The sequence below is a fragment of the Hirundo rustica genome, chromosome 2 (assembly GCF_015227805.2).
Source record: "Hirundo rustica isolate bHirRus1 chromosome 2, bHirRus1.pri.v3, whole genome shotgun sequence".
In the NCBI taxonomy this organism is placed as follows: Eukaryota; Metazoa; Chordata; class Aves; order Passeriformes; family Hirundinidae; genus Hirundo; species Hirundo rustica.
The window spans coordinates 46,476,901-46,499,805 of NC_053451.1; the positions used below are offsets into that span (position 1 = coordinate 46,476,901).

Genomic DNA, 22,905 nt, shown 5'->3' on the forward strand with positions numbered 1-22,905 from the left:
AATGAAGCCTGGTGCAGTTCCCTCTGTTTATTTCCTGAAGCAAGACTTACACGAGTGCGCTTGCAGAGGCATGAGAACCTGAAGGAAAGTTTCTCAAGCAAGTGCCAGATTGTAAATCGAGGTTCAATTTGTCCTCTCTAAAACCCAAAGTTCAACAGCTCCACCAGGCTGGGCACCATGGCAGGAGTAGCTGAGTCAGCAGGCAAAAACCTGGATTTTTACCGCTGCACCTCTTCTGCATGCACTGTGCCACGTTACCCTTTCCGGGAGCCTGTTGATTCCCTGGACACACATTAACAAACGTCCCTGACTCACCCCAAAAAGTTATGCACCAGAAAACCCAATTGTCACCAGATCAGCAAACAAACCCCACCGCCCCTTTTTTTTTTTTTTTTGGTCACAGGCGAAACATCAAGAATATCGCCCAGGCAAGGTGATGTGAGCAGCGTGGCTGCTCCTGAAGCACAGCCCGAGTGCAGTGACACGGCACCGACACGGGAATGACGGCACAGCCAGGGGAGGCTGACAGGGAAGAGCTCATGGAAGGGGTAATCTCACTTTGTGGACACAGGGGCACCACTCAGGCTCAAGGCGTTCCCACGCACAAGGCCATCACTGTCAAACCCTTCTGCGTTCAAAAGCCATACGGTTTGGGTTTGCTAGAAGCAGACAAGCAGAGCAAAGCACGCAGCAGGCCCGGCCCTCCCCTCCCGCCGCTCACCGTGTCCCTGCCCGCCGCGCCGCCGCGCAGCGGCTGCTGCTGCTGCTGCTTCGCATCGAAGGCGGTGCCCACGGGGCACCAGCTGGTGCTGACGGCCCGGCCGCCCTGCCCCGCCGCCCGGCCCCGCAGCGCCCGGCCCAGCGCCGCGGGCAGCGCCCGCCGGCAGCCGCCCAGCATGGCGGAGCGCAGCGCAGCGCGGCGGAGCGGGGCCCGCACAGCCGCGGCCTCCGCACGCCACGCTCGGCCGCGACCTCCGCGCGTCCGCGCCGAGGGGAGGAGCGGCGGCGGGAGGCGGAGCGAGGCGGAGCTCCGGGCTCCCACCGCCCCTCAGCGCGCCGGGCGCCTCTGTCCCGGGCTGGCGGCGCCCGACCGGGCCGCGCCGGGGCCTCTGCCGCTGGTTTCTGCCCTACACCTCCTCCGGTTGAACCTAAGGCCCTTTTAAAACGGGTTTTCGGTCTAGATGTTTCTGTGATACAAACTTGCGGCGTGCGGCTTACGGGGAAAAAAACTTTGTCTTGCTGAAAAATTCGTATAGCCCTTTTCCTCCGCCTGAGTGCCCTTGTATCTCCCTGGATGTCATTTGAGAAGTGCAGCTGTTCCTCCTGAATTAACTCATCGTGCCCTTTCCGTCTGAGCTCTGTGATCCACACTTGGGGTTCAGCTGCTGCGGGAACGTGCCCACATTCCCCTGGTACCCTGCGGTGCTGATGGGAAGCCAGGCCTTGTGCTCCCAACACCGCATTTGCATTGAATTTCATGATGCTGACCCATCTCCATTGGCATCTCTACTTTATTATCTTTTAAGAGAAGGGAATGAGACTTCCCAACTTTTTTTTTTTTTTTTTTTTTTTTTTTTTTTAATATATGTATATATATATATTGAGTTCTAGAAGAAAAAGGGGGCATGGGAAGGGAGGAAGAAAAAGAAAATTCGAGAGGAAGAATGACAGAAGGAATGTTTTACGGCACAGGAAGTATCTCTTGATCAGGCATGGCTGCTTCAGTGTTGATTAAATATTACATTTAATCTGGGAGAATTTGTTTTGCACCAACTAATTCTGAAGTACAGAAGCTTTATGCTGTATTTTTGCGCTGGCCTTGAATAACTGCCCTGCATATCTGCCTGCATCGGAGAATCCACATGGGACTTCCCCCTGTCACTCCATTTTGCTCGATTGCAGACCTGTGACTACACAGACAGAAAAGAACCATATTTAAAAGCTGTAAATGAAACAATGAAACTTGCTTGCGCCGTACAGCAAGCACTTTCTGTAGAGGTATCAAACTACACTAATTTCAAGTTTAAAAATTATTTTTAAATGGCTGGATGCAAACTAACCAAGTTTCAAGTCCATCTACACACGCCACATTGGAAGATATAAACTGGCTTGGAAGTAACTGTTGCTTCTTTTTTATACAAGATGTCCCACACAACATCATTCCAAAACTTTTGTCTTTTATTTCATCCCATGTTGCTTTAATTTTATTTTTTTTTTTCCCCAGAACTGGGGTACGCACCCCTGTGAATGTCTACAGTACGTCACCAAACCACTAATGTGTTGAGCCCAGCACTGTAGATTCTGAAGACTTGTCCTCTCTTGCACAGAAGCTGTTCCCTGACACCAACCATTCTCTCTTGAATCCAGTAGGAATAGTCCAGCAGATAGATGACAGCTTTCCTAGGGAGGGCTGAAGGGCACATGCACGCAGCATGCAGGGACAATGCGGAGTTACGGGGTGGGCGGCAGCAGTGTCTCCAGTGGGTCAGCGGTGCTGAACAGGAGGAACCCAGCGAAGGTGGTGTCATCATCGCCGTCTGCAAACAGCCCATTGAAAGCCTCTCCTTGGTGGGCCTGCAGCCACACCTCGTCTCCTCCCTGCAGCTCGAGGATGGCAGCTCCCGAGGCCTGGTCCTCTCCGCTCTGGTACCTGTCCACCGTGTGCAGCATCTTGATGCCGTTCTTAACGAGAGCTACCCGCACGTTCCTTGAGTAGACGGTGATGTGGTAGGTGAAATAGTAAACACCGGGGTGTTTGCAGGTGAACTTGCCAGTAGCTGAGTTGAAGTTGTTCAGGCTGTTATACAGCACCTTGTCAAACCTGATCGGGCGATTTGGAGGGGGAAACTTGGTGTTGGCTGTAAGGCCAACACTGAAAGCGCTCCTTGGCAGGACTCCTGGGGCACCTACGTTCCCCTTGTCTCCTCTGTCTCCTTTCAAGCCTCTTTCCCCCTGAACTCCTGGGTTACCCTGTGGCCCTATAGCTCCAGTATTACCTTTAGGACCTGGATTACCAATCGGGCCAATTGGACCTGGGAAACCAACTCTTCCAGGATGTCCAATTTCACCCTTTGTCCCTTTTGGACCTATGGGTCCAATGTCTCCTTTTAAACCCTTTTGTCCTTGCAGTCCCAGCTCTCCCTTCTGACCTTTGTAACCCACTGATCCCATAAATCCTTTTGGTCCCAGTTTCCCAGGTGGACCTCTTTCTCCTTTATCTCCTTTGTTCCCCTTCTCTTCAACAGTCCCATTGGTTCCTAAAGGAAGGAAAAAACCAAAACAAAAACCAAATAATAATAAAAACAAAACAGCTCCACAACTTTCTTATGATTCTCCATTGGAAGGCTCAAATTGAGTTTCATCATGAGGAGATACGTGTGCAGGTGTGAGTCTCCACTGTGCATACTGTGCTCACTGTACACACAGTTTCTCATACATTTAAGTGCAGGATAAGCATAATGTTTGAAGAGCCTGTTATTTTGTTAGAAAACAGGTGCTCTGGCTGGCAGCAGCAAGAATAAGCTCAAAGAAAGTAAGCTTGTCTATGGGCTAATGATAACACTGACAGCTCACATCAACTCGTACAAAAGCAGCCGCTGTCCACATATTTTTACAGCCTTTGTTGTACAAAATGGGTGAGGGGGTTCACAATTTAATCAGAGGAAGAGGAAGGGCTTCTTTTACAACACCCTGAACTTGCTTGCCACATATTTCTATAATTTCTATGTGATGTTTCTATAATTTCTAAATATAATTTCTACTTTTCTTGGGTTATATAGATTGCTACTGCAGCACAGCTATAGGCTTATTGTCCTGGTTACTTGCCACCCTATGCTATATTTAACCTTCATCCACCATTGATCCGAAGATCAAAGCCTTCAAAACTGTTCTGGTTGATGCACGAGGTTTTGAAGGTGAACATCTCATGATGTGAAAGGCTTTAGCTCTTGATAGACAAAAGACACCATAAAAAACATAGACACAGTCCATCAGGAAAAGAAGCTGATGAATTCTGTTGAATGGCCTTTGGCTTCTTCATGTTAGGAATAATGCTGTTTGTACAGTTTTGTACAGTTTGCTGTTCTCAATTTAGAAATGAGAGAATTTTAAATAGATGAGATTATGAGTTCACAAATACAAGGGCAGCAGTTCATAGACAAATATTAAATTGAAACACTTCTCTGACCTTGTTCACCTTTTTCTCCATTGATACCATCTTTTCCTGGACTGCCAGGAACTCCTGGTTCACCTAGTACAGAAATAAAACCACAGGATTTCATTAAACAAATTACCAGAAAATTTGGGAAGAGTACTTCTTTAATCCTTCCTCTTCAAGCCTGGCCAAACAGTAATGTAAAGCATACCCTTATTCCTGACTTTTAGTGTCTGCCACTGCTGATACTTTTATCTTATGGAGAGATTGACAAAGAACAGAGAAACTCTGTTTGAGGATGGTGGGGTTTGGGTGCAGAAGGAATCCTTGGCATAAAGAGGTGAGTTATTGAGACATGTACAGTTGTTATAACCTGGTGAGGATCACCAGTGTGAAAACTTCTCTTGTTTTCTCTATCCATGGAAATTCAGCAGGGGCAGGAAGCCTAGCAGTGAAACAAGGACATGGTTTAGTGGTGAGTTAATGGTTGGACTAGATCATTTTAGAGGCCTTTTCCATCTATAATATTCTGTGATTCTATGAATGGTGAACTCCTACCTCAAGAAGAAACGTGCAGCAGTTTGACCAACAGTAATGGGTTATTACAATGGAATAATATTGCCTATAAAGCTGAGGAAGTTATTCACACTCTTGATCCCTGTACCTAGCATGACATGGACTTTCCAGTGCTCTACAGAGAGCAATTATAGAAGTTATTTTTGCAGTACAGAGCTAGTACAGAAGACCAAGAGATCCATGATCAAATAATTTGATACATCCCTAGTGCAGCAACAGAAGAAAAATAGAGTTGCTAGTTTGGTTGTAATCACACTTCAAGGGTAGCTCTCCAGCCATATGGAGTTCTTTAGCAGTTTCCTGCACAATGGATGCATCCCAGCATCTGCTGAAATATCATTGACTTGGTAAGGAACAAAATTAATTCTCATGTATTAAACCACAAAGATGTATCTACATAGATAATAAAGAATGGTGCATTCACCCCACTTTGTTCAAAGAAAGAATAGTCAGTACAGTCATCATAACAGATGAATTTAGGAAAAAAGTTGGGGACTTTATCAGAATCCAGTGGTCTCAGGATAACTCACTGGAGTGCAGGAAGGGCCTTTAGAAAATAAATGAAAATAGGAAGTCTTTAGGTTTTCTATTTTTCAGACCTTTCTGGAACCCTGCATACAGAAGAAGAGGGCAGTTAAATGTATGTGCCTATTAAGATGCTAATGGAAATCTTTGTTTCTTTATTTTAAAAGGTGATGAATTGTTATATGTCCACATGCCTGCAGATTTCTCACCTTGGCCTTGATATTCCAGCATGGATACAAGGACCATCATTAACCTAAGTCTTAAGGTATTATGGGGGTAATTAGCTTTAGGATGCTGAGATTATCTCTGGCTTTGATATCTCATATAAATCTCTGTTATGGCCTGCTGGAGCAGACGTAAATCCTGCATTATTGCTCAACAGTCTCCATTTCTGAACTTGCTCTAGTGACTCTTGAGTTACAGCAAGTAGGCACACTCAGAATCAAGTCTTACAAATGTATAATTTAGATAAGAAAATCTTCTTACCTCTGCATAATTCCTACTACACCAAACGAGGTATCAGTTGCTTTTTCTGTTTAGTAGGCTTGAAGCTCTTTGTAGAAATATAGTTTCTATCTTAGAGGAGTAGGAGTAGGTTTGTAGGCTTTAAAATTTTCAAATAGACTTGAAAATATTCCCATGAGAGAAGGTAAAGCCTTTTTTTTTTCTTTTTTATCCCACGAACCTGACTTCTCCATAGTATTTGCTGTCTTGCTTTCGTTATTAAGCCTTTCTTTATATTTCCTTCTTCAAACAGGTAAATAACAAATGTCTGAAATATTTTCTGAAGGTTAGCCAGAATAATCCCATTCATGCAGAGTAACTACAGACAAATTAGGGAATGAATGGCCTTGCATTTGGTATGCTAAATCATTCATTCTGAATGTCTTACCTGCCTCTCCCTTGTCTCCTTTTGACCCATCACGTCCATCACGACCAGGTATGCCATTGTGCCCAGGATTGCCAGGGATGCCAGGATACCCCTGGGTGCAGATGCCCTGGTTTTGTGTTGCTGCTGTGCTGACTACAATAGCCAGCAGTACAATCCAGATTTTCATTCTTTAGATAGGTTATAGGACTTCGGCTGAAATGTTTAAGAAGAAAAAGTACATCTGCCTATGTCTAGTTTAGAAAAGAAAGCAGGGTGGTGGAGGGAGAAATGTCTACCCTTTTATTTATAAATCTATATTTAGCATTAATTACAGTCCTGGAAACTATCGAGTGCTATTTTAAATAATTATTTAATGGAGATATCACTCCTAGCATCATTCTACATTTAAAATATTAGCTTAACACAATTCTCCATTCACATTTCTCCCTGCACCTATTTGTGACTGCACAGTTGTACCTTTAATTTCCCAGGAGATGGTGCCATGGGAAGTAAGCTAAGACAATTCAATCCCCACATTCAGCACAAAGCAATCACAGTATTAGTATTAGTATTAGTATTAGTATTAGTATTAGTATTAGTATTAGTATTAGTATTAGTATTAGTATTAGTATTAATTCACTCAGATTAGCCCCCTATTGGGTTAAAAAGTGGAATGACCTCAGAGGAGGGGTTAGAGCTGGAGCAGTGTGAGATGAGGGCAAAGGTGTGAGGGATCAAGTAAGAGTTTTTTGGCAAAAACAATTCTTTGGCTGGGTGCTCCCAATCCATGTAACTTTGCAACCAAAAGTCCAGCTTATATTTATCTTTTCACTAGAGACTCCCTCCTATATAATGTCTTTTAATATAGGCCCATACATTAAGACTTAATCCTGGACACAGCTGTTTTAATCGAGTGTAAGAGCAATTGTTGGGAAGAGATTAGACTAAGGAATAAAAAGAAAAGAGCAACAAAATTAATACCTGTTTGATTTGGAATTAATATCTATAAATGTCTAATGCACAGAAGCTTCAGCTATATAGGTTAAGTACTTAAGCAGATAAAAGTGATTGTTAGTATGAGTAGATTTACACAATTGGCTTTGGAATTGGTTCGTTTATTAATGAGGAGTAAGATGAGTACTTCTTTTGCAATATTAACTAGCATTAACTAAAAAATTAGGTCTTCTCTTTAATCTCTTCACCCCAATTTCTCACTCTCATGAAACAATGCACACAAGTACCATGTAGAGAGACACCAGTATGTCCTCAATAAGAATAATTACACCCTTAACCTAATTTATAGAGTAAGACTTTAGCTTTGGGACATGTTCCCTAATCTTTTTATTCCATGTTCAGAAAAGTTCCCCATTTAGGAACCATTATTAGAAATTATTTATGGTGTCTTTGCCAATGGATTTACTCAGAGATGTTTGATCACCAACCGGAAAAATCCCACTTTGTCTGCTGCTGCTGGTTGGCACTAAAGAAAGGTGGAAAGGGATAAAATATTTGCTCCTTCTGAGGTACAGAAATATTTGCTGCCTCAGTCAAAGGACTCCAGAAGAGTGCAAAAGGAAGAAGTGCTCTGTATGACACTGCTAGAATACGATGCATCCAACAAAGTCTGACAGTCATTGTCCACTTACAGAGAACCCCATTCCTAGTTGTGTAGGGAAGCATTTCTTGCCTGAAGAATAGACAGTGTGGTCCCCATACATGCACTCCTCTCCACAACCTGATATCAATATCATCATCACATATACAGGACCTTTGTTCTTACCTCTTTCACTTGGTACCTGCAGTGCTCTTGGGCATCTTTAAAGAGAGTGTAAAAGCTTCATGTAAATGAATGCAGACTCCGATATGTGCCTTGAGGACAAGCACTTGTTTGGTCACTAAATTCTCAAAGGTCAGTGATTTAATCTGAGAGCTGTTCAATAATTAAAACAGAGGTTTAAAGCAGAATCTTTCTATTTATTCCAATATTAAGCTGAAGTGCTCCATACTTTGCCTTTTACCACAGTTACATGAAAGAAAAATGTTAAAATGGATCAATAAGGCTTTGATTTCCCTGTTCTTTTGTACAAATACATCACACAAATGTTAGCTTCTGACACCTTGGTTGATTTGTTCTATGCGTGTCACGCTATAATTGTGCTGCTAAAATATGTAATGAAGTTCATTTCTCAATCAGGTAATTTACAATGGATTTAGGGACAAAGACTATGGAAATTAAAACTAAAAATGCTGAGAGCGTGGCATTACAATTATTATTAGATTATGGAAAAGAGGTAACAAGGTTGAATTAAAGTAAATAAATAGAATTTCAAAGTTTCTCATATTTAATTAGCAGTCTCCCTATCTAGCTGTTCAAGTAACAGTCAAAGCTATTGTGATACTAAATTATATATTATTGGTAAATAATTTGAAAAAGCCATTACTCAATTCCTAACTTGTCTTCATGAAACTACTGAAACTGCTGCTAAGGTCTAGTACAACTCAACTGAGCTTATCATCAACTCCCTAAACACTGATCATCAACAGTGAAGGATAAAACCCAAAGTAACAGGAGTTAATGTGTTACGAGAAATGGCCTTAATTCACCCTTGGTGTTCAAGTGACTGCAAACGGTGTCAGAGGGCGTCACCACACTGCGAAGATGTGACACGTGTGCTCTGCACATATCAGAGAACGTTCCCGCAGCACCGCAGAGAGACGAAGTTTTCTGTAAGATCTTCACCACCACCCTGTGGCCACACCAAAATATTGCAAGAGTTGAGTTGCCCTGGCATGAACCCGGGACTTCGCGTCCACCGCACTCCGAGGAAAAGGAAAGATCACGTGCAGCAATTCGCTTGCTCTACCTGAATGAACTTCTGTAGCCAAATTAACCGCGCTGCTATACTAAGAAACGAGAGTCACAATGAACAATCCTTTTCTCTTTACCCATTAAGCATCATCAGAAATTTTCTAAGCCTACTAAGCCTCAGCCTCCTTTCTCACTTAAAAGTTTGGGTCATCATAACACAGCCCATACTGCCAGTTAGGAGTAAGGTCATTCATTAGTTATCCATACCTTACTAGATTCTGCAGTTAGTCGGATTTGATGCATTTGTAACAGACAACCAAGAGAAGTGCTGTAGAAATAGCCTTAAAGACAAATGTTTCCTTCAGCTGCTTTTTAGTGTATTGTCTCATCAGAGAATAATGATTTGAAAATAATTACATTGGCGCAAGAGCTCATCATTTGTTCTTAAAGGACATTGAATCTGAAAGGCAGGAGATGCAGGCGTTTTTAGATTGATTGCTGTGCTAACTACCTTTGTTAGGAGATGAATATGACAGCAATAACCATGTTGGTTAATTGGATACCTCTGACCTTATTAGCAGAGCAATTTTTAGACTCTTTTTCAGTAAGTCAGTGTTTCTCAAGTCTGGGTGTGCTTATAGGAAGGGGCCATGGTGCACCTGGGGCTCCTCCTTTCCTCTTGAGCAGTTGTAGCTTTCCTGAAAAAAATCCTTGGGAGCCACAGTTGATAAATCCTACATCACCTTGTGTTTGGAGAGAAAATCAGCCCTTGAAGAGCAGCGGTACTCCTTCCTTTGCTGACCTCTGCCCTCTCAGATCTGCCCTTCTGAACTTCATTGAGATTACTCCAATGATGTGGATGGACACCTTCCAAACTCTGCTTGTCCACAGAGTGGCTTGGCTGCCATTGCAGGTGGCCCACTCTGAATGCTTAAAATATTGAAATTACTCAGATAAATGCTGTCCAGGTATCAGTCACACCCCCCCACACACACCCACCCACACCCCCAAGATGCACAATGGAAATGTAGGATGTAATGGTGTAAAGTAAGCAGAGGGAAGGTGTGATGGATGCGCGCCACTTGTCTGGTGCAACCTGCTGTAGGTGCCAGCAGAGACATCTGGGGATGCCAAATGCCACAAAGGAGGTGTAGGTGTAAACACATCTACATACACACACACGTCTGTTTTTTAAAATCAGAGCCTAAATACCTAATAGCAGCAGTAGGTGAGTTCTCAGCCCCAGGCACTGGACAAGTTCTGATTGCAGTGAACTAAACTGAAACTGAAGATTAACAAAAAATGTGTTGTGCTGACAGTTTATACAGTTTTGTCATATTCTCACAATTACATACCCTCTACATTGAGAAACTAAATTTTGTAAAGCTTTTATAAATATATTTATTTGTGTAAGGAGTATTTGTATGCTTTCCTTACAAGCTATATAGCATGCTGCTTTTCACTGCTGAGTTTTTCATTTCTCCTTTGATTCTGGAACATGAAAAGGCCTGAGTCCTTGTCTCTGTTACCAAGCACAGATCATTATGCAGCCTTTGGAAAAAACCTAAACAAACAGTAACAACAAAAATCTAAGACAAACAGTGCTATTTCTGTGCAAACTAAAAGCTCCATCTGATAGATCAGCTTTCAAGGAACTTAAAAGCTGATAGAACAGAACAATCTAAAGGATTTAGCCTGACAGCCCAAGAATGAAATAAAATGCAGAAATGAGGTCACCCTGGCCAGATGAACCACAGGGTCCTTAGAAAGACTATTGATCACTACATCCTACTCCAGTGCTTGCTTAGGGTATGTTTCATGTCATCCGATCTGTCTCACCAAGTGCTCAAACTGTGCCTTTCACTTTAATGTTGGAGCACTCAGCAAACATCCCACTGCAGCAGGCTGCCTTGGGAGGCAGAAACTCTCATCTTTGAGATGAACCAAGAAATATAAGAGCCTGGATGTTGGAAAGAGAGGTAAAGAATTAGCAAACCAACTATTGAGCCAGCATTTGAACTCATCAAAATATTTCTGATGAAAAGATTTCAGCAAAGTGTGTTATTTTGTTAAAGCTGGTGTGTCTCAGCAAAACATACATTTTGACACAGCCTAGAGCAGGAAGGACACAGGCACACCTTTCAGACAGGGCGCTCTGCCCTGTCAGGATAGTGAGATACAAAAACCCTTCCCGAATCAGACAAGTTGAATGCCCAGCTATGTTGCCCATTGCTCTATCGAGCAGGCAGCGAAGCCTGTTCACACATAAATGTGCAGAACATGCCTTTCAGGTGAATTCCTTTAAATGGTTTTGTTTCCATTCCAAAGGAAATAAAATTTAATCCTCCTTACCTGCACTGCAGTACTTAAGTCACCATCCTCTGCTAGCAGGAGCTTTATTAGCACAGAAGCTGCACCTGCATATTTTCTAAGGGGTACTGTGTGAACCCTCTGCCAGGACAAAGTAAAGCACAGTAATCAGAGGCTGAGGCAGCAACAAGTATGGGCTTTGCCTGAACAATGAGCACTTCAATACCAGAACCAGGCATTGTTAAAATGAACTTGTGCTGGGAAGTACTGAAGCTGATACTGGGGAACCAAGAGAGGATGGTGTGACTCTTTTCTTTAAAATTTCTGCACCACAATATAAGTTTTGTAGACAATAAAATAAACCACAACAGTTTTAAAACTGCACAATAAAGTTTTATAAGACACAGATGAGCAACTTCAGCTTTGTATATTATTTAATTCAAATATGTACAATAAGAGAAAAATAATAGGAATGTAAGTTTGTACTTATTTCCAGAAAATAGATTCATTTGACAAACAACATTCAAAGAGTAAATAAAACTTGCAACGCAGTTACTCCAGAACAAATGCACATCAAGCTACTGCAGTCCTATAAATTGTACTTCAGCTGTCAACAGCCAATTCCTCTGCTCTGCAGCCAGGACACTTCATTTACAACATGTGTAACAGCACACACACGGGGTGAGATGCACAAAGCAATGTATGGAAGGTACAATGTTACAAAACACTTACCAAAATAAAATATATATGCAAGTTATCCCTAGTATTTACAACAAAGAGTCTTAAATTAGAGATCGTTCAGAAGGCATTTCCTACATACAAATGCCACACATCTAGAAAAAAAAGCAGAAAGGCAGTCAGAAAAAGGTACTGGGTTAGTTATGGCTAAAGACCTTTGGCTCCAAAATTGTGATATAAGTATTTTCAAAAGACAACTAAAACGTGGAACATTTGAGAAGTCTGTCTTTGAACTCAGTTCTCACACTGACCACTAAAATTCAATGTGAAATTTAGCATGGCAAGAGCCACTTGTAAAACAATCTTATTATTTTATACATCAAATGCTCTGAGTTGGATGCAATTATGGTTTGGCATTTTCCTAACTCAGTGGGAACACATTTGAGGACAATTATATTTTACTGCATCTCATGCAAAAAGTCTGAGGTTATCTGCTCAGCAGGCCATCAGGAAGGCTCTGGCTGGGCTTTGTCGAAATGAGGCACAAATATTCTTAGCAGTTGCCCTAGAATTTTTTATAGTAACTTAAAGCATGCAAGTGGAAAAGAACAGATGTTGCCATCACAGCTTTCTGATGATACATATAAAAGTTTTGTCACCAGAAGGAGAATCGGGGCAAGAGTTGCTAGAATTCAAACTTCTACATTTTAGTTGCAACTCCTCCCCACAGACGCTGCAGTGAGGTCAACATGAGGCTAACTCCCAAGTAAATACTTGTCTTAATTGTTGGATAATATAATTGTGTCTTTTCATTTCACTAGAATTTGTTTAAAATACTATGGCAAATAAATTTGGCCTGTCTTACTATATTCGATCTTAAATCTGTTGCAAGGTCATACTGCAAACAAAGACAGAGAGAGCATTACTAAACAACCATGTCTCTATGAAGGGTACTATATGTAAAACTGTCCTGAGTAATCTGCACCATGAAATATTTTCTTTTTAGCTCTTTGAAATTCACTTCTTGAGAAAAAACCTGCAGCATCCAACACCATATGCAAACATTTCTGTTCATTTTTAGGGCTAAGGCACCAGCACTAATACACGGGAAGAGCTGTCATGGGCACTGACATGTCAGAAGACAGATCCCCAAACCCTTTTTTTCCAGCACCCCACAGAACCAAGCGCTGGAAGGAAGCAGGTTTCAGCAAAGACACATATCTAAGTGCAGATCTTATAATGTCTTCAGGTCCAGCTGGCAAAGTTTCTGGGTGAGCACTGCAATCCAACTTCAGCCTTTTTTTGCACTTAGAACAAGCCTTTCAAAATGTGATTATGAAAAACAACATCTTCACTTGCACCATACATGCATCTCGTTGGTTTACAGGCCTGAACGTGGCAAGTACCCACAAAAATGGGTATGTAAGAAATGCAAAAGGCTTACTCATTTGAGGGGAAGGGCATGCATCCATGCCTGCATTTGGAAGTCTGCTCCTTGTGTTTAAATTGAGCATTTAGAATTATCTATTTTAAAAATCTGAGCAGAAATGGCTGGCTTAAACATCAAGAGAAATATACAAGCATTTTTTTTCACTGACTTCCCTGTGTATTTTCTTTCAGCTGGATCATTACAAATGTCAGTGTGCACTTCCAGTTCTTAACTAGTTTAGGTCACCTCCCATTGCTATGGGAAAGCACAAGCAATGAAGTTCACTATGCAGGGCACAATTTGACTGAGCATACCAGATTTTGCCTTATTGCTCAGCTATATACACAAGGCATTTGAAATGTGCTGTTGTCAAAAGATGCAATTTAAAATCAAAACCACAAACCCAGGCTTTGCAGAAGTGGCCACAAAGTTATGAAATCACAAAACCTAGTTACTAGTGGGCTTCACAACACTGATGATAAATAAAAATATGGAGGTAACAACAGTAGTAGGAACAAATAAATCTTTAAAATAAGGCTTTTTTACATTGTTGTTAAAATGCCTGGTGTTTAGCTCCTTGCTTTTCATATATTACAGATCCATGACAAAGCTGATTGTGCCCATTGTCAAAGAATACCCTTGGATCTATCCTAATCATCAGGTAATGCCCCTAATCAGCAGCATAGGATAAAGTATTGTAAAGACATTCATAGCAAATCAGCTCTGAAACATATTGAGTCTTTATTTCCTTCCATATTCCCAGCAGTCTTGTCATCCTTGATGAGAGCAAGCAGGCAGAAATTATCAGTGCTACAAATATCAGGATCTTCTTTCTTCCTGGTGGCTTTTTAAAATGTATCTCCCAGATCAATTTCATGCCGTATATGAATTGAAGCAATGCAAATTGTGGATTGCACATGCTGGCCAGAGCTGACCTTAATCAAGTCAGGTTTTTCCCTTTCCAATGGAGACTGATGATACCAAGACAAAAATCCATCTCTGGTCCACACAATTTCTTTGTCCCTTCCAGTAAGGATTTCTCTTTCTTTTTGAAGAAGTTATTGGTCAAAACCCATTGTCAACTGACTGTGTACAAGAAGCATGGATCCAGACCATTTCAATATATTTACATTACTATTTATTCACCTTCTAAGTCCAACTATATGAATAAAAAGCATGAGACCTATGTAGCATAGCCAGCAGTCACCATGTACTGTCTCAACTCTGATTTTGTACATTCACATTATCTCCGTGGGAAAATAAAAATGTATTTTTTACACAGAGAAATAAGCATATTGGAAATACAAAGAAGAGTCTCCCAGGTGAAGAAATGCGTGAAAAAGCAATATAAAAGCTCTACACTGAAGAGCATACATGCATGCAATATATTGCCCTGACTGAAATTAATCAATCTGAGATGCCCTGGGCTTCTCTGGTTTCCTCCACTTGTGTGCAATAAATGCACATATCTTTACAGTCCATTTCACATTCTGTTCATGTTTCTACAGGACAGAATAAAATTTCCCTGTTCCAATCTGGAATATGGTAAGGCCTTGCGGGATGTTCTCCTGCCATTTGGCAATGTAATAGAAAAAAGGAAGGATTAGGGTCCACTGAATTCTGCAATAGCTGGTTAATCACATGGGGTGTCTCCACCTGATTTTAATGGGTGATCTGTGCTCAGTGCTCCAGAAGGAAGGAGAAAATACTCCTAAGACTCCTTGCTGATACACCCCTAAGGAAAAATTCCTCCCTATCCAAAATTTGGCCATCAACGTAAGGTTAAGAAAAATGAAATGTTACAATGACCTGCATGATTCCATCACTACCTCAACACAACTAAGAAACAGAGATCAAATACTGCTGTTTCTGAGTAACAGCAAGTTGTCTTTGTAGGAAGAGAGACGGCTCTTCATCAGCAATGCTGACACTTGGCAACACGGACCTCAGAGCAGCCTTGACAAACTTCGCTCTTGTCCAAGACAAAGGCTGCATTCCTGGCTCAAGGGAACCCAAGGTTCTGCCTCTGAAACGGGAGATATGCTGAGCTCAAGTAAGCTTGACTGTGTCTCCTAGCTCCTCCTCTGGAATGAGTCTCCCTCTGTGCTGATGTCCTTCCGGGTCCTTGGCCCCTCACTTTTTAAAGGGAGTGAGTTTGTTGAAGGTATGCCAGAAGAGGGATGGCTTCCTCTTGGGCTCTGCCAAGGCAAAGACCTGCTGCTGTGGGATGCTGGTAGGCACGGTGATGTGTCGCTGGTGAAGGGGATGCAGGGTTTGGTGTGGAGGAGGCACAGGACAGCCATTATAGCTCACACCTGCAGAAGAACAGTTGGAGAAAGCACCTGAGTCAGCCAGGAAAATTTAAGCACAGAGCCAGGGGACATGATGAATTTTGCCATGATCTTGAACGGCAGAACTACTACGGGTCACCTTCTCTGATGTTTGACTTTTTAATTGCTGAATTGATTTGGCTTAAGAAGACAACAGTAGCAGTAAAAATAATATTACAGAATTACCAAAAACAAGCAGCAGTTTCACACAGCTGGACTAAATTGTTTGCACAAGAAAATCTTGGTATTTCAAAGGAATGACTGAAAACAGCAGATACTTATACTTCAATCCATTCTCAGAGTAAGGCTGGGTAAAATACTGCTACCAGCAAGAATGTTGCTTCTTCCATTTGAAATGTATTTTTCTGGGCTAATGTTCTTAAGACTTTGAGCTTTGTGCATCCTGAACAGAATCTCCTAATCACAAACTTTAGCCACTCCCCTGAAAATCCAGACAGGTTCTAGGGGTATCTATTGATTGATAAAGAGAAAATGTTTTAAGAATATTTATCCCAGGGAACAGAGGACAACCTAACATCAACTCCTTCACTCCTAAACTCAAGACTTAAATATTGTCCAATTTTTCTCTCCACACACTAGAGATTTACACCAGTTCAACTTTAAGATGGAAAAGGACAAAATCTGTTGTGATTATTTTCTAAGAGAGGAAACAAATAAAAAAGCCATTTCCTGATAAACATGCGTCTGGTCCACGCTTCCTTTTAGAGGGATGCCAGAAGAAGCCATTTTGACTGTTATTGTAAATAATATAACACTGTGGCTTGCAAAAAGAACTTTAGAACATTTTAAAGAAGGCACAGAATTGGTAAAGAAAAACAAACTCTTTCAGTAAAAGCAAAGGAAGGAATCATAACATTCATTTCTAATTTAACCTGTGCATCCAAATCCTCACAAGCTTGCCTTATCTCTTGAGTTTCCTCTCTAATATACAGAATACTGACTTGTCTGTTTGAAGAAGCTCAGGAAGCTGATTTAGTAGACAGTTTACAGAGATATTGGCATTTAATATTAAAATACAGGTTAATGGCAATTATTTGGCTCCATGTAAACCACAAAAAAATGTTTTTGAAGTACTGAGGAACTCAGCCACAGCCAGGCTGTGTTATTTCCTAATGAAAAGATCAATGGAACACAGTAAGAAGGTAATGCAATTCTGAACACCCACCTTTAATTTTTCCTTGCCTTGACTTACGAGCGTTCTGCATGGCTTGTTTCTTCTGGTTTTCTGAGATTTCCATACCTACGTCAAAGTGTAAATTAGGGCACTAGAACAAAATTACTGTATCTAATACTTGATTACATCAAATTAAAACAAATAAGTAAACTGTATCTTAAATAAGTAAACTGTATCTTACACAATTTTTAGCAAATCTCAGTAGCAATACAACTGAAGTTTTTAGAAGTATGTTTTATATTGTCATACGAACTTTAAGAGGGTTTTCCACAGGGACAATGATACATGAGTACAGATAACAAGAGATTAAAAAAAGAAAAAAAAAACCCACAAATTAACATTTCTGAAATCTACAAATCATCAAGTAATAGATCACAAATGCAGAAACCTTTTGTTTTTCACTCACTCTGAGCTAACCTGGGTAACAAACTGGAGTCACTGCCATTGCAGTAGAACAAATTTGGGTATCTTTCCCTTTACTCAGAGGAGATTATCACAAAATCTGGCAGACGCTGAAGCAGGCTGTGATGCGATTTTGGCTGCTTCATTCTGGGGCTGGATCCCTCACTCGGGTTTCTCATGCACCTGTTCACCTACTTGTGTAACTTACATGAAGCGTGTGGGTAACCCCAGGCTATTTACTATCGTGTGATGGGTGCACGGCTGAGCTGTGCAGAGTGAGTGCAGAGATGACAGACATCAGCTAGAGGGTAGCACCAGAGACTGCTGCTGTCTGGAGCCCAGGCAGAAGCACTCCAGTTTCCTCTCTCTGTGCACAACACAGCTGAGATACAGGGAAATGTCACACTTGCACAAGGTGACAACAGGGTGCACATGCTGTTTCATTTCAGGCTGTGCATAAGGCTGCACTCATTTCACACATATGAGTAGAAAGAGCATAGAAACTGTGGTTCAATGCCAGAATGAAGTGTCTGCTTCGGTTCCATTTTGCATCTTCCCTCACTTCGCTGTACTTTTAAAACCCTGTTTTTCATCCTGAACTTATGAAGAAGTTATTACAAATCAGCCTATTAACAAAACATACATAATTTTGGGGCAGCAGAAGTTTATTTTTTTCTACAGGATTGTGTTGTGTTTGGTGTTTTGTTTTTTTTTTTTTTTTTCTTTTTTTTTTTCCCCTTTATAGAAACAAGGAAACAGATTTTTAAAAATGAAAGTAATTTTATCAAGAGAGATCAGACCACTTTCTTAGGGTTACTATTAGTGGTTTGGAGCAGGATTTTCTGGCTGTGGCCTTTTCTCTCATATATTCATAAAAGCTAAGAAAAGCTAGATATGGTTTGGGACACAATGACTCACACCGAAGTGTCTTTGAAAATAGAAGTAAAATGCCATTTGCAGTTCTGAATTCAAAGAGTATTATTTGCTCTCTGAGTGGTCAGATTAGAGGCTTTGTGTACAGTCCACCAAGCTAGCTGACAAAATCAACAAGACAAATTTAAACATAGTGGCATTTTTCCATTGGTTTTGGCTAAAGGAAATGTTCAATTATGCCAAAAAAAGAAGAAATTTTAGAAAAGAAAGCCTTCTGGTTAATGGAGAAAACATCCAAGCCACTGTGACTCACAAGACCAGATGGACATTAGCTATTACAACTCAGTTATCTTTCCTCTGATTCATCATACCTGTCCCGAAACAGGAATATCAGAACAGTGAGTTGCAACGCTTGAAAAGCAACTTTACAGAAGGTTGGATGTTACACGGGCAAAAAAGACTGGATGTGCCCATGTGCCATTATCAAACATACAGTTTCTCTTTTAACTTGGTTTGGGGTTTTTTTGGTTTCTTTTCACTAAATTGCACTGTGCCTGAAGAGCATCAAGCACAATGGACCCTCCTAGTGCAATTCTTGCACTCAGCAACCATGGGAATTTGTGACCCAGCCCAAAAAATAAGGGTTGCTATTATGACAAATCTCACTGCCAGTGCCACCACTGTTGAATGGTTATTCTTTTGAATCTCAGATGTTGATTTTCATGTGGTCCCAGCAGAATAAATAGTTTATGGCTGTAGCTGCTACACCTTTGCAATTTCCTCATGCTTGGGGATTTCTGCAGCAGTGTCACTTAGGAGGAATGGTAACACCAAGACAGATCTGTGACTGCCCAGGGCAGAGCCTCAGGAGCTTCCTGACAGACAGCATTTAACTAGCTCAACACCCTTTCCCATAAAGTAACCACCCAGGAGGTGGTGCAGAGCTCAAGGATGCTTCTTCTTAAAAAGGATGGGAATGGACGTGTTCACTTGTTCACTTTTTATCTTCTTTATCTCAATTCTGCTCACAAAAGTGCAGGAGCTGTGTTTTACTCAGTAGCATCCTTCCATGTCACTGTATTATGGTTCTCATATACTGGAGTAGTTCTGTAACTTTGTTGTAAGAGGGACTGTGTGGACAATTATGATCAGATCCTCAGCATCGTCCTATTACCCTCTGATCAGCTTCACCCTTTTGTAATATCCACAATTTTAGAGTTCTCTTTAGATGAATTAGGGAAGGCAGCTATCTCCCATCCTCATGAGCACAAGGTTCCACACAGAGCAAGGCATAAAAGCTGCCAGCATTGTGCCCAACAACACCAATTATAATGTCACACTGAGACATTTAGCACTGGAAAAGAGTCAGGTTTGGAAAGTCTGAAGGAAATTTAGCTGTGGCTCCTTCATTGTTTACTCTAGACTAAAGATGACTGGGATTAATTGGAACAGCTGGTGCAATGCAGAAGGGTTCAAACTGATTTTAAAATGAGAATGAATTGGCAAACTTTTAAGTATTCTGTTCCGCTTGTGGACTATCTAAAATACATATGGAAAAGGCCTTATTTCGATCATACAACAGTATCAAACAAGAGAAAGCCACTAAGATCAAAAGGTTTTGTAATGTAAGGGTTAGTCCTGTCTTCCTGTTATTCTGACCAGGTGTTTTACATGAACATGGAATATAAGATTTAGCATCTTGTTTAAGTTTTAATAATTTCTGAATTGTATCATCCATTTCACTGCACTTCCAGTGTTAACCTGATGTCAATCCAAAGTCTTAGCCTCAAGAGCGTTATTGAAAAGGAGAAGCTCTCATGCAGCCGACATACGCAGATGCACTAACATGACTGTTTAGAAATACTAAAAGAGATTTCTTGTTTTTAATTAGTGGTGCTGCTTTCTTTGCGTAAGTTTTGCCAGTGAAATTTTGCTGGAGCTTTTGTCACTGATCTTAAAGGAAGCATGAACTGATGCAAAATCAAAAAAGCAATCCTAACTATACACTGACAAAGACACACTGTGCTTGGAGTGTCCCACAGGCTGCAGGTCTAAAACTGGTCCTAGGATTTACTACCTTTTTTCCTGCTCACTCAAGGTTTGGCTTCATTTCTTCATTTTCACCTCTCCCAGGTGCTATTGCTGAGTCTGTAGTTAATGACACCACACAACTGCATGGGCCTCCTGGACACAGGAGGTGCCACTATATGACACAGACAGTATAAACCTACAATTATTGCTGCTTGGCTTTGTAAAAAAGAGTCCTTTACAAACAGATATTTTTGACCAATCGTTCATACAAAAGTGCTGGGATTTTAGATGGATTTTTATTATTGATTGCTCGTTGTGAATTGCATCTTGTCATATCTCATCTCTCGTTCTGCTCCATAATGCACCCAAATCATATCGGTGACACGACCTGCCCTGGACCTTTGGCCCACAGTGACAGGGCAAACACACCTGAATAGGCTCCACTTACACAGCTAAACATCATGTCAGGTAAGGGACAGCAGCTCAAGAAGACAGCGTGCACATCTGTACAAAACAAAGAACTGCAAAAATAAGTTTGTTTTAACGACTGTTTAGAAATTGTTCCACTCACCCATTTCCTTGTCTTCTCGAACTCTTCTCCGTTCACTTTCACACGCCTCCATCCATCTCTTTTTATCCTCCTGTTTTTTTGCACAGAACAAATGAATCTCTTCTGTTGTTCTGTTTATTATCTTAAAAGCATTCTTGACACTGATGTTAAAATCTTTGTCTCTGCCATCTTCAGTGTCCACAATTTCCATCTCGTCCATGTCAATACGATCCTTGTAATACAAGATGTCCCTTCTCAGCAAGTCCTTCTTACAGAAGACAAGCTGATGATCAAAAAGGAAGAAAGTCCGCTGCTGGCTTTTGCCTTGTTTTGATATTTTGGTCAGTTCTCCTGAGTGGATCAGTTCTGAGCTTCTGGCTAGGACATCTGGTCCCTAGGAAGGCAGATATATAGAGATATGTAGTAAGTAAATAGTATTTTAAGATCTCACTGTGTATCCAACCAGTGTCGCTATATAATCAAGTCTTCAGTTTACTCACTTTTCTTGTATTTTTATTATTAGATTTGAAAATGTCACACAATGTAAATAGTATCATTGAGGTAAATTCAATCAATGTGGTTCTGCTCTACTTTATTGCTGCATAAACAGAGGGAAACATGTAAGTCAGTGAAACAGGTTCCCGTTCTAACAGACCTACCAAAATTCCAAATGAGATTCAACAGGCCTAGCATTTTTAAAAGCTCTATTTTGTCATCTCCTCTCAAAGGCAAGTGTCCATGTTACTACATGCTGCTCTTCCTGAACTATAAACAAGGTTAATCAGTAACAGAAACATTGCAAATGAAATAACTGGACTTTTAACTGAGCAATGACCACTTGAAAAATAGGCACCATAAACAAGCACCCACGCAGAGAGACATATCCTGCAGGGGACATCAAGTATTGTACACAGTACCTTTGCCCAGGAAAGGCACAGGCTAACACTCACCTCCCAGTCTACGATAGAAACTTGCCAACGCGCAATCTTGTCTATGCTTTCTAGTCTCCGTTTTCGCTCGTTGATCAGGCATGCCACGTTCTTCATGGCCTCATATGCAGCTTTTATGTTGCCATAATCACTGGGAAATGTAAGCATATTTCAAGGATCACTTATACTATGGACATGATGCAATCACAAGCCAGGGAACTGATGCAACCACAGTGCTTGCAGTACTAGCCCACATTATCCACTTCTCCCCATACTCAGGTACTTAAATAAAAGAAACCTGATTCCTGCTATTCCATACCCCACACAGTAGTCTGTACAATTCAGTGCTCTGCTGTATGCTGGGCTTGTCCAGGAGCAACTTTTTAGACTGGTGGAAGGAGGCAGAGGAGATAGACTAATGAACTGCACCACTGTCTCTACTGAAAAAAATGGCAGAGCTCCCACTGACTTCAGTGATAGCTGTATTTCACCAAAGGACTGTGTTTTAAAGCAAGATTTTAGTGGCATTTTTTTGGGAAGAGCATTCTTTTAATCATGTTTAACAACTGTATTTTCTCCTTCTATTTCCAAATGACTGTGTCAATGAACACAAATGGAGAATGCTAGGTGGACAGGAAAAAAAAAAAAAACAAAACCAAAAGCAACCCCACACAGGGTGAGAGAGGAACACAAGAACAGGGGCACCAGAGAGAGGAATTAAAGGAGACAAATGAAGAAGGCATCCCATTTCCATGGCACAAATGTGTGAAAGCCATGATGGCCACCTTCCTCTTCCTGCTTCAGGACCAATCAACTCAGGCCAATCCTCCTGTCCTTCTTCCAATCTCTGCACCCCTCCTTCTTTCCTGAGCTCCCAACATGACTATGAATCTCCTCAAGGTTGCAGGCAGGCTTTGTTTTCTCCTCTGAATAGCATCCACCACTCCTTCACCTTCCTCAAATGGAGGCTCTCAGAAGACAGAAGGGAAGTGACATATTTCTTGCCTAAGGAGTCCCAGCAGAGCAGCTGCTTTTCCTCTTTTATCAGAATGCCTCTTGCAGAAACAGCACAAACCAGAAATAAATCCTGCCAAGGGGTTAGCCTTGCTGTCCTTTTTATCTGCTTCTGTATCAGTTTCAATTTTCATCGGCTGCTGCTGATGGATGCGCTTCCCTTCTGAATGTGTACATTCTCTCCTCTCTTTATTTACATCTGTGGAAACTCTATTCTGCCAGACTGAATA

General features: G+C 41.3%; 3 protein-coding genes across 8 annotated transcripts in view; all 3 read right to left on the bottom strand.

Moving 5' to 3' along the window:
* MIPEP (mitochondrial intermediate peptidase) overlaps positions 1-898 on the bottom strand; it is a 66,263-nt gene extending 65,365 nt beyond the window's left edge. Inside the window, exon 1 of the mRNA XM_040056760.1 lies at positions 722-898. Within this exon, the coding sequence (XP_039912694.1) occupies positions 722-898 (177 nt within the window). The remainder of the gene's footprint in view (positions 1-721) is intronic.
* A 1,283-nt stretch (positions 899-2,181) lies between these two features.
* LOC120748980 (complement C1q and tumor necrosis factor-related protein 9A-like) lies at positions 2,182-7,936 on the bottom strand. Its single transcript, XM_040056002.1, has 4 exons — positions 7,906-7,936; positions 6,147-6,338; positions 4,187-4,249; positions 2,182-3,257 (listed from the first exon to the last, which is right to left on the bottom strand). The coding sequence occupies exons 2-4, from the start codon at positions 6,310-6,312 to the stop codon at positions 2,452-2,454; spliced, it is 1,035 nt and encodes a 344-aa protein (XP_039911936.1). The 5' UTR covers positions 6,313-6,338; positions 7,906-7,936; the 3' UTR covers positions 2,182-2,451.
* Positions 7,937-11,615: 3,679 nt separating this feature from the next.
* The window catches only part of SPATA13 (spermatogenesis associated 13), a 148,106-nt gene continuing 136,816 nt past the window's right edge, over positions 11,616-22,905 (bottom strand). For all 6 annotated transcript variants that reach the window (XM_040054186.1, XM_040054157.2, XM_040054178.2 and 3 more), the window contains 4 exons: positions 21,683-21,812; positions 20,754-21,126; positions 16,868-16,942; positions 11,616-15,666 (listed from right to left, as the gene is read on the bottom strand). In XM_040054186.1, coding sequence (XP_039910120.1) covers positions 15,485-15,666; positions 16,868-16,942; positions 20,754-21,126; positions 21,683-21,812 — 760 coding nt within the window. In that variant the 3' untranslated portion in view covers positions 11,616-15,484. The remainder of the gene's footprint in view (positions 15,667-16,867; positions 16,943-20,753; positions 21,127-21,682; positions 21,813-22,905) is intronic.

What these genes read in the sequence shown, in the direction of transcription:
- LOC120748980 (XM_040056002.1), bottom strand. Translation starts at nt 6,312, where the DNA reads ATGAAAATCTGGATTGTACTGCTGGCTATTGTAGTCAGCACAGCAGCA. An exon ending in AGGAGACAAGGGAGAGGCAG is followed by an intron (nt 4,250 to 6,146) that starts GTAAGACATTCA and finishes TTTCTGTACTAG; the next exon opens with GTGAACCAGGAGTTCCTGGC. An exon ending in TGGAGAAAAAGGTGAACAAG is followed by an intron (nt 3,258 to 4,186) that starts GTCAGAGAAGTG and finishes TCCTTCCTTTAG; the next exon opens with GAACCAATGGGACTGTTGAA.